The sequence below is a fragment of the Macrobrachium rosenbergii genome, chromosome 2 (assembly GCF_040412425.1).
Source record: "Macrobrachium rosenbergii isolate ZJJX-2024 chromosome 2, ASM4041242v1, whole genome shotgun sequence".
Lineage (NCBI taxonomy): Eukaryota > Metazoa > Arthropoda > Malacostraca > Decapoda > Palaemonidae > Macrobrachium > Macrobrachium rosenbergii.
Genome location: NC_089742.1, coordinates 4,440,409 through 4,452,958, shown reverse-complemented (window position 1 = coordinate 4,452,958; position 12,550 = coordinate 4,440,409). Strand labels below are relative to the sequence as shown.

The 12,550-nt window shown below is 34.5% G+C and overlaps 1 protein-coding gene across 1 annotated transcript; it reads right to left on the bottom strand.

The window, feature by feature from the left end:
• Positions 1-2,708: 2,708 nt before the first annotated feature.
• On the bottom strand, positions 2,709-3,439 carry LOC136842104 (putative nuclease HARBI1). The gene is given in 2 exon segments (XM_067109482.1): positions 2,709-3,283; positions 3,286-3,439. Coding segments are annotated over 2 exon segments (729 nt in total).
• Between the last annotated feature and the right edge of the window lie 9,111 nt (positions 3,440-12,550).

The window sequence follows — 12,550 nt, the reverse complement described above, 5'->3', positions numbered from 1 at the left end:
TATATATATATATATATATATATATATATATATATATATATAAATATATATATATATATATATATATATATATATATATATATATATATATATATATATATATATTATATATATATATATATATATATATATATATATATATATATATATATATATATATATATATATATATATATATATATATATATATATATATATATATATATATATATATATATATATATATATATATATATATATATATATATATATATATATATATATATATGTGTGTGTGTGTGTGTGTGTGTGTGTGTGTGTGTGTGTGTGTGTGTGTGTGTGTGTGTGTGTGTGTGTGTGTGTGTGTGTGTGTGTGTGTGTGTTAGCGCTATTCTTTAAATTACATCGGCGCCGGAGCAAAGTGTGTCCAGCAACCTCTTGTACAATGATATTGCTTGTCTCATACAAGTGTGCTTTTTATTCTAGAAGAGGGGAGATCATATATAATAATTCCATGTCGGCATGCCCGTCCTTTCTCGGATAGTTAAACCAGTCACAAGGATAAAGTTTCAGTTCATTAACAAACAATCGTGAGATAATTCATTTCTCTTCTTCAACCATAGTTTAATCCAGGTTCTCCTTTTTCGCTTTGGTTTTCCAATTTCTGCTGCAAGAGTGCAGTCTATAGCGTCATCACTGAGTGGAGCTGACACGTCTTCACTTTACCAGGTTTCGGCAAACTGAAGTGAACCCGAACGTCTATGGGCACCGCGGAGACCGGAGTTAGAACGGAATCTGATCTGCCGATCGTATCGTCTATGGGGCCCTTAACAGCTCCTGTGCACACTCCTGGGGTGGCCAAGTAACTATTATCCACCATAGAAATGATTAACTATTCACGCTATAGTAAATCTTGCCATGGGTCTTCTCGCTTGTATACAAAGTGGCAAGCCGTAGCACAAATGCATCTTACAACCACGGGAATAATTCCATATCCTTCTGGCCATTATCGAATTTGTTGAAGCCTAGACTTTGTAAGCGTTAGTAACTTACTGCCTACCTGGTGGATGGGCAGAGTCTCATGACGTCATATTATGTTTACGTCATGAATGGTTTTAGGATCTTTTTCTGTGATTTTCTCGGTTCCGGCATCGGTGACTTCATTTTACTCTATAAATATCAAAACTATGGAACTTAGGTAATAAGTAATACTTGAAAAAATAGGTAGGGTTATACAATATACACTTGCCAACTTTCACCTTCATCCGATGCTTTGATAAAAAGATGTTGCCGAAAAACCGTGTTTCACCGGCTCGGAATCCCTTAGTAGCTAACGAACAACGTGGTTTTACACCTAACCTTTCAACGAAAACTGCGCTGTTTAAGGTTACCAACGAAATATATGAAAACATGGAAAGTAAAAAAAAATATCACTCCTGTTATTATTGGATCTATCCAAAGCGTTTGACAACGTTCGTCACCAAATTCTAATAAATAAATTAGCTAAAGTCAATGTCGACTCCTTTAGGTTTGAAAATTATGTTAGCAATCTGTTTGTGTTGGATGAATTCTATCCTCTCCTAAGTAGATATCTTTTGGTGTGCCCCAGGGGTTGAGTCTGGGCCCATTGCTGTTTTGTATCTATATCGACGAACTGCCACAATATATAGCCTACGGGATGGTCTTCTAGTTATTCACGGCTAACGATACCCAGATTTTGCTAACCGGGGACTTGAAAAATTTCGATGATTTGATCAAAAGAGCCGAAATTATACTGACTACTGCAAAATATTAGTTTAATAGTAACGGCCTATTACTTAACTCATTTTCTTCGGATCAAGATAGTATATTTCTCGCATCCCGGAGAACACGGGCATAAAATTCAGTGATGTGAAACTTGTTCCGTTACACACAGTTAATAACCTGGGAGTTTTCATGGATTGTGGCATGGTTTTAATGCGCATATTGACGAACTCCGCAAAAAGGTAACTGGCATCTCTTACATCTTAACAGGTGAGTAAGAGATTTGAGCCAGACCGTCTAGTCATGGTGGTACAGTCGTTGGTACTGAGTATTGGAGCCGTATTTACAACCTTTCTTTAACTTACTCACAAACTTACTCCCAAACCATCACTCTTGTTCTTTACTAAGAGTAATTCTTAAGAGTAATTCATAATGACCTCGAGCACAACTCCTAGCTAAGTTTAAGAGTAGGTTTAAGTCGAAGAAAAGTATTATGAAATGCAAAGTAGGACAAAGTTCGTGTTTGGACTATTTTATTAATTTTCCCAAATCATACCTTATTTTGTGCTTTTTTGTTATTTATATATTGTTGTATAATATTTAGTAGCTGTATGACAAATAAATTAGTTTCAGTTTAATCATTACACCTAAAAAAAGAAATAGATATTTTCCAAGTCACTCGAGGTTTTTGGGCACTAACTTACCGACCAAAAATTAATTACATACATCAGAAACAAAACTTTTACATTCTGCTTTAATTTTGATTTGCATACAAATGTGCTTTTCATTTGACACTTAATAAAAATTATTGCATACAGAGGTATAGCAAGGTGATTTCCTATGCAGGAATACTTAAAAGAGTGTACTCCTTCCCACTACCCTTGAGTATATTAGCGACATTTTAAGGTTCCTTTAATGATGAGGGCAAAATTGGTTGAAACTAATTTGCATTTTCATTCACTCAAAAAAAAAAAAATCATTACCTGTTATAAGCTATTTGCGCATTGACCGAGGTTGAGATAAGGTGTTAGCAACCATCGTTTGCCAGGGTAACCGCTGTCTCCAAGAAGATGGCATCCAGGTGGGACAATATTACGATCAAACAATGTTTTGAGTCCACTCTGTTGCAGTATACGCGCATCATGTGTAGACCCAGACCAGTTTGTAACAATATTAATTATTTTGTATTTGGCAAAATACACATTAATACTGTGGAAATTTTTCCTGTTAACATATTCAGCTTCAAATTCTTTTGGAGCCACTATTCTAATATGTGTACCATCTATTGCTCCAACAACACCAGGCATGTTTGTAATCTGCATAAATTCTCTTTGTTTCCTCTGAATGTCTCTTATTTCTCTTGGAAACTTAACAAATCGACGCAGCATGTCATTTGTGGATAATGCATCCAGTGTTTCAGATATCACTCTGCTTATACTAGGCTGGGAGAGACCCAAATCATCTCCATTGCACAATTGCATTTTTCCTGTAGCCAAATACCTTAACGTGACTAATACCTTCATTTCAGGGGCAATAGCCATGCTCCTTCCTGTTGCACTTTTATGCGTTCTCGCACTAAATCCGTTACATATAAAATCCCAGCACGATCTAATCTATATCTCTTAATTAATTCTTCATCATTATAGATGCCCAGAATATCTTTGCGAGGCTGAAAAGTTTTAACCTGACGAATGCGTACATGATGATCTTCAGCCATAGTGATCAGTAACTGGGTGTAAAATCACTGTAGATATCTTGGGCAAGCATAAACAGAGCACCTGAAAGAATTCATCTCTTAATATATGGTCGGTAAAATGTGCACTTGCCTAACTAAGAGATACTACCTAACCTTTCCTAGAATAACATCATCTTAGTTGGTGAGGGGGCTTCATAACCCCCACCTAAGTCCCCCAACCCCTCAGGATAAAGGAAGATACTGAAAACACACTACCTAACCTAAACTTCATTCTGGAAGGGATGCAGTTTAGTTGGACAGCGGAAATGACGGTGGCCCATGGTCATGCATTCTACCCGTACATTTGAAGTGGGTATATCTTATTAACGGTTGATTTCCGCTGTAGATACCATAGAAGAAAAATGCCTTAGATTTGTCCGATATATATAAAAAAATGTACCTTTCATTGCGAGGTAAATATAGGGTTTAAAGTGCAATTTTACCGGTTATTGTTCCAGCCAGGTTGGTTATTATCTGCTGCTGGGCCAAGGCTATAAGGAGTTAATTTAATAAAAAGAAATCCTATTAATTTATGGCCTAGAGATATGATTTTCAGTCTCAGCCCCTAAAACTTAGGCTAGTTAGGCTATTCTGAGTCAAAACCAATTTACCTTAACAAGCCATTTAGCCTAAAAAGTTGACCATTTTTAAATACAGTAAAGTTGTTTGACAAATACATACTGCTATTTAAAGTAACAGGCTATTTCTTCGAATAATGTAATATTTATTTCTAGAATCTTACCTGTCAAAGTTGTGCATAACTTTGTTAGGAGTCCTCTTCCACCACTCTTAATGTTTTCGTCTGCTAAGTCCAACTTTAGAGTTGAAGAACTGTTGTGAGTTACTCTTAGAGCAACTTGTTGTTTCAAGCACAACTTTCAAGAAATTCTTAAAGTTAAGAATTCAAAGTTCTGCATAGAAAGATTGTAAATATGGACCCTGATCTCCTGAACTACTGCTTGCGGGTCTGGGGATCGACCAATAAAACCCATTGGAAACGGTCAAGAAAATACAAAATTTCGCCGCGAAGATCGCCATTGGAGGTGCCCGAAAGCATGATCATGTTACTCCAAATTTTGAAAAATTGAATTGGCTGGAAGTGGAGCAGAAGTACTTTTATGATTATATGCCTCTTAGTAATATACAAAATCAGAAATAAACTTCCGCCAGAATGGCTTTTTTCCCTGCCAACTGTAGGCCAGAATAATGCTGAGAACATTGACACGAAGCATCAGGATCACTTTTTTGTTCCGAGAACTTTCACCGACGCGGGAGCAAGGCGTCCAGATGCAACTGGTCCCATATTTTGGAATCGTCTACCTGAAGATATAAAGAGGTGCAAAACCATATCTTCTTTTAAATCTCACCTGCTTGCACATTTATTTCAAAAATGAGTAACTCTTCATCTTTTAACCCTTTGTTCTCATCACTGTCAAAGGTTTTCGAGACTTAGAAATATCCTTTTCTATGCCGAGCAAAATTTGTGAGAATTTTATCTCTGGTCGTAAACTCTGTTTACATGTTCTTTTTATTAAAATTAGCTAATTTATTATTTTATTGACTTGAAAGTTTAATCCTGACGGGTATAAACTTGATTGTTTTTAAGGATCATATTCCTTTTATGGTTGCATCATGATACGTTGTTGATTTTACCATATTTTAATTGCATAGAGTCGAAAATTTTATTGAAGTTCTGTTTTTACCGATATTAGAGATATTATATTGTAATATATCTCCTGCATACTAGATACAAGTACTGTGATAATGAATATTGCTTATTATATAGAAACTTTTTATAAAACTGTGATTGGACCTATGTTACCCAAGAATGAGTAATGAAATGCATGTAATAGCCATTTTTAATGGAATAAAGGATTTTGACTTTGACTTGACTTTGACTCCTCCTCCTCCTCCCTCTCTCCTCCTCCTCTCTCTCTCTCTCTCTCTCTCTCTCTCTCTCTCTCTCTCTCTCTCTCTCTCGTCGATTTTCGATTTTTCGCGCCGGCTGATTTCTTGTATTTCTCCTTATGATGGTGGGGAGAAATTCTTTCACAATGTTAATGCTAGGCATTTTTTCCTATATAGGAGTGCCTCGAGAAGCCGTAGGTGTCGGCGGTCTGGTGCTTCGTCTTTAATTTTTGTGTTCTTTATAAGTTCTTCTCTTCCAGGCCTTTTGTTGTGGTTTTTAACATAGTGGTTAAAGGTGGTCCCTTCTTGAAGGTGGCAGGAGGGACGCTTGGAGATTTTGGTGGTTGTCATCCCGATATAAGATTGGTGTCATCCTTCCACCGGGCATGTAAATTCCTTGCTAGATGACTCTACTACTTTTCAAAGAAATTTCTAGGGCGCCTATTATTATTATTATTATTATTATTATTATTATTATTATTATTATTATTATTATTATTATTATTATTATTATTATTATTATTATGCGAAAAACTAAAATATATATCATTAATGTCATTATCATTATTTGATAATGACATTGATGGTAGGCTATTTCTTTTCTTTTCTTTTTAGTTCTATTTATAAAAACGTATTATATTTTTTTTATTTTTATTTCCCCTTCTTACTTCTCAGTTCCTGTAAAAATGACACACTCGTTATCTATCCTCAGTTTGGATTATGTTTCCATCTTAGAATTGAGCCACTTTCAATTTTATCTTTATTGCTGCTTAGCATTTTTTACATTTATAACTTTATATTTTGTATATATATTTGTACCGCATCCAGTTATCTTGATACGCTTCGTTTTCGCACAGCGCCATCAAGGGGAAACCTTTTTGCCGAGGTGCTGCAAGAGACATCCACTAACTCAACTTCAGCACACAAAGAGTCAAGACGAGCAGCTGGGTTTAAGACAAAGGGTTGGGCATCTTCTCTCTTCCGTGTGTGTGTTTTTTTTTTTATCGTGAGGTTTTAAAGTTTTGTTTTTATTTTCACGATTCTCTCATGTACTGCTTTTGGATGACCAAATCACTTTGAAAATGATAGCTGTACAAAATACCTTAGGATTTCATTTGCCCATTTCACTGTCATTATGTATCAGTAATATCGGAGGTGTAATACACGAAAAACGTGTTAACAAAGGAAGGTCACTGAAACCTGAGGTGAGTCGACAGTGGCCTCCATACATGTGTTGTAATTTCTTCGGAAAGATGTGGTGGATTCCATTGACGCGAGTTTTTCTTTTCGCTTCATTCGTTTTTAGTTTTCTGGAAAAGAAAACTATTGTGCCTTTTTTTGCCTGTCAGTCCGCACTTTTTTCTGTCCGCACTTTTTTTGTCAGCCCTCAGATCTTTAAAACTACTGAGGCTAGAGGGCTGCAAATTAGTAAGTTGATCAACCACCCTCCGGTTATCAAACATACCAAATTGCAGCCCTCTTGCCTCAGTAGTTTTTATTTTATTTAAAGTTAAAATTAGACACAAACGTGCTTCTGGCAATGATATAGGATAGGCCACCACCGGGCCGTGGTTAAAGTTTCATGGACCACGGCTTATGCAGCATTATATCGAGACCACCGAAAGATAGATCGATTTTCCCTGGCTTGTTCATACGCTGTAGCGGCTGTACAGAAAACTCGATTGCGCCGAAGAAACTTCGGCGCGTTTTTTACGCGTTATAATGCTGAAATTGACATTAAGGTATGCATAGACGCAATCAAATAAATTTGATAGTTTTCTGTACAGCCGCTACAGCTTATGAACAAGGCCAGCGAAAACCGATCTATCTTTCGGTGGTCTCGATATAATGCTGCATAAGCCGCGATCCATGAAACTTTAACCACGGCCCGGTGGTGGCCTATCCTATATCGTTGCCAGAAGCACGTTTGTGTCTAATTTTAACCTTAAATAAAATAAAACCTACTAAGGATAGAGGACTGCAATTTGGTATATTTGATGATTGGAGGGTGGATGATCAGCATACCAATTTGCAGCCCTCTAGCCTCAGTAGTTTTTAAGATCTGAGGGTGGACAGAACAATTTTGAATGGCTGTAGGGAGTCGGAAAAAAATTCTCTTTATTTTTTTTATTTAATCGACATCCCATAACAATTAGATCAGTTACTGCTGTCATCGTATCTCCTCTGTCTCTCTGTGTCTCGATATATATATATATATATATATATATATATATATATATATATATATATATATATATATATATATATATATATATATATATATATATATATATATATATAATTTTGAGAGAGAGAGAGAGAGAGAGAGAGAGAGAGAGAGAGAAAGATACGATGATAGCAGTTGCTGATCTAATTGTTATGGGATGTTGATTAAGAAAAAAAAAAGGAGAACTTTATGACTTCCTACAGCCGTTCAAAAAGATCGCATCTGAGGAAAACATAACATTTTTACCAATGCGAGAGGTCGATTGCAACCAGTAGAAATGAAGTAAGTAAGACGACATGAATTTTCTTGTCGAATAAATATTTCCATCTTATCTATTTAACCTACCAGTGACGGATGTTATTCGAAAGTAATGACCGCCAAAAGGACCTCCAGTTCATTTAGCTAAAAGAGTCTGGAAATTTGTGTTTCGTGTGAAGGAACTTACCTACAGAAATCATTACTCATTTTCCCTGAAGTGACGTCCCTCATGTGCAGAGTTTCATAAATCTCCTCAATGTTGCTTATGATCTGTTTCCCTTTCTCCAACCCATCTGTTCTATTTGTAACGTAAATTCGGTATTGTTTATCTGTTCACTGTTCGTGTTTTTATTTTCACTTTCCCCCTCGTAAATATATCAAGGTTTAGTTTCTCCTTGGAGCTATTTTTGTTTTTGTCTCTGCCCGTTATTATAACAACACATTATATTCTGATTCACTGAAGAATACGTTTCTTTACGTTAATTATTACAAAACAACAATTTCCCTTTCATGCAAATAAATCCCACAAGGCTGGCCTCCATGAGAATTCATTCTTGTCTACTTTTTTTTTGCCGCCATTCATCTTAATGCTTGTTCCACTGAACAGGAGGAAGCTGCGTATCAGAATATAATTCAGAACAGTTGATTTTGACAAGTAACAGAAATGAAAAACAACGATTTCTCGGGAAATACGTTAATTCTGAAATACTTATCTAATTTCAAGCTGATGTTTTTTATTTACTTTTCATATGCTTTGTAATATATTCTTTGCCATTCTGGTAATTCCGTGTATATAATGTAGGAATTAGCTTTTTTTTTACGTTATGCATTTTCTTATTTTATTACTTTCATTAAAATTCCTTATCAAAAATCACTAAAGAAAATGAAAGATAGTTGACAAATGTTATTCACTTTCTTCCATTGTTATATATATATATTTAAGATATATATATATATATATATATATATATATATATATATATATATATATATATATATATATATATATATATATATATATATATATATATATATATATATATATATATATATATATATATATATATATATATATATATATATATATATATATATATATATATATATATATATATATATATATATATATATATATAACACCTTTTCCTGTAATAAGTGTGGCTCCGGAAGGAAGTAATGACAATCATTGCTGCGTCAGACATCTTTAAACTACTGTAATCAAGATGAGCACCCAAAGAAATGACTTCCTCAGCATGAGTCGTGCCATATGCGTTACACTGAAGAAACCGATCTGCAATGTTTCATACAAGCAACACTACTCACCTTCACCTGTAAGTTCTCAAAATCTTACCAGTATTTCCTCTGTCTCCATCTTTTCCTCATCAAACACCTTCCAGTAATTACTGTACTTGCACTTTCCCAGTATGCAAAGGAATATGGACGGCCCTTATCTGCAGCATCTTTTTTTTTTATTTCTGTTCCTTGATGCCTTTTTATTCTTTAACGTTTCATAGGATTTCATAAATCCTCAACAGCCCACCTAGATAGCATACATTCTTAGCGTGCAATGACCCGTTTCATTTGTCATCATTTGGATATTGCTCTTGCCCACTCCATTCACAAACCTTCCTAGACGGACAATAACGTCTCTCATCTTTCTGCCATTTGGATATCCGTTTCTTTGCTCTTCAGCAAATATTCTCAGACCCTTTCCTTTTACTTCCATAGCTCTTTTCTGTCCTCATTAGCCCATCCATAAGCATTCACAAATTCACATTAAGTCCGTTCACTTCCTCGTAATATGTTTCTCGTCTAATCTCAGTAATTTATCCATTCTCTACATTTACTACATTTACTCAGCTAGGTCTCCTGTTAAATCGAAAAACTAGCTGGAAAGCGGATATAAATGTTGGAAAAGTGTAGCTGTTTCAGTATGATTATATCAATATATACAGTATATTTAAAAAAACGAATATAAACAGATTTTAATAACTACCTTACAGAGATTTTTGAGGCATTTCAATAATTGTTCAAGTAAATACAGTTCCTAGAAATGTTTATACGGTCTTTTAATACCAATTTGTATTGTATCTAAGAATTCTACCTGATCAAAATAATTATAAAAAAAAGGATCGGTTTGATTATAATTTGAGTAACTGTAAGTTTGTTTGCCAACGACAATTTTTTCTTGGCTTAAGGATGCTAAAAATAAGATACACTTTTTCACAACAATAAGTTTAGTCTCAGTTGAGAATTCATTGTAAGTGAAGGCACTAAGAGTAGACAGATCCCGTGGCGGAAAGCAATGCCTCTGTGGACTTTCTTGCCACTAGATTCAAACACATCTGGAAAAGTGGTTAATAAGAACACTGCTGACCGAAAAGTTCATTTGTTCTTTTGAAATGAAACGCTTAACTGAGAAATGTGTCATTTAATATAAATTTTATCCTTTGAATCATTGTTTACATTGATCTGTAAATGCACTGCACAGAGAAACGTACACAATGATATGCATCTAGGCTAACAGACTTTGCATTAGTGTTCATTTGTTTATGTCAGTGCCCTCAAGAAAATTTTTTTTTATCCAAACTCCATGTATAACTCCAGAAAAAGGGAAGTAATTAATATAAACAATGTTCTTTTAAACTCTGGTTTTATACGGAAAGGAACTGAAAAGAAGTTACTGTACGGTAATTCATTTTAACGCTATTGGTAAATCTTTCTCTTGGGGGTTAGACAGGTGTTTTGTGAACAGCCAAACATATTCAGACAGTGATTTTTGCCAGGGAGGAGACCTACAGATCTCTAGAGAAATAGAGGGGTTATACGCTAGAGCGTTAATAGAATCTTGAATCATGGAGTTACTTCTGCCCTCTAAGGTCTTTTGTGTTTCAAGTCCATCAGAGAAACAAGTTCTTCTCCAGTCTTCATTGTAATACATGTAAGGTGGTAATTATTCTGAGTCTCTCCGGCATCGTCATACACTGAAAGTTGTAACGATGGCTGCAGAGAAACATCGAAAAGATTCTTCGACCTAAGTGCATGAGCTTGTTCTAGCAAACCATTATCTCTTCGTTTTCATGATAGGTTTTCTTGTAAATAAAAGAAAATCCAAGCATGAAGTTTCATTCATCCTATCTGAATAATAATAATAATAATAATAATAATAATAATAATAATAATAATAATAATAATAATAATAATAATAATAATAATAATAATAATAATAATAATAATAATAAATAAATAAATAAATAAATAAATAAATAAATATATAAATAAATAAATAAATAAATAGAGACCATCCTGAAATTTATCAAGGCAGGTAAAGCAAAATCATTATGGGAAAATCATAATTGGAAGTGTTATTTTCCTAGAATGCTTTAGGATGGGTATGTGATACCCATAAGATGGGTTCAGTAAGTTCAGGCGACATTACCTAAACAGAGAATACAGCGTCAGTACATTATAGTTAATAATCATCTAGAGGTTTGAAGCAAATATCGAGAAGATTAGACAGCTTCCGTTGTAAGCCTTTTTTCTTGTCTTCACCAATGATAGGGATTTATTTTGGAAGTAGACCGAAGTATGCCATCAGAATATTGATAAATTTTTCTCAAGAAGTATTTTTAAATTAAAGATGGGTGGATATCCTATTTATTTTGAGAAAAGAAATGATACGAAGATGTATTTAGTACCGTTATTTGACTTACATTAAAATGTTTTACTTTATATATCTTCTTGGACTGTTGTAAAACGTACTTAAGGAATAAATATATGACGTTAATCCGACTGAAAACTAAAAATTCATAGATTTCGCGTTGACCACGAGGTCACGTGGAAATAAATTCCGTGGTAGAAAATGAAAGAAATGAAGAGATAAGAAGCAGACGGAGACTCATAGTATATATGAAAAAAATTAATAATAATTAAAAAGCACTCACAGCATTCATTCAATGGCACAATGCGCCAGGCGCGCATCCGCAAGCAGACCCATACTGCAAATAGGCGAAACAAAAGTTATTATCCCAACACTGTCTCAAGTGAATTAAAACCTCTGCTTTACTGGGATGAAAAAGAAAAAAAAATCCTCAAAATCTCATGGATGACGGCAGTGTATTTTTAGCAAAACGAGGACGTTTAGTTTTAAAATCTGTGAAACATTTTATATTTTTAACAGTTCAGTATTCTGAATATAGCTTGCTCTTTACATTTTCATCGAAGTAAAACTAAGCGGGGTTCATACAAAAGGAATGACTCCTTCATATTTCCTGCAGATTTAAATTACTGCTGACTCATTTGTTTAAGATTTTTTACCCGTGTATTCAAAAGCTGATTTTAATGATTTTGCTTTTCAAATATTATCGATCATAATGTTGTTTTGTAAAGCTTTTACTGTTAGAAAGAGAGAGAGAGAGAGAGAGAGAGAGAGAGAGAGAGAGAGAGAGAGAGGTGATCATCATAGGAAAAGAGTGGGGAAATTTATTTGGAGTTTTACCTTTTTAATCCCAGTTCCATGTGTACAGGCCGTTCTCAAAATTGGTTACTACATCGTTTGTTTCGGGAAATTTCTTTCCGCCTCGTTACCTGTCACTGTGAAATGGCGCAGATAAAAATGAATGAGCGAAAGAGAACAGTGATCAGCTCACCTTGTCTTTTAGGTTTCATGGTATTTGCCATCACTGTTGTGTGAATACTCT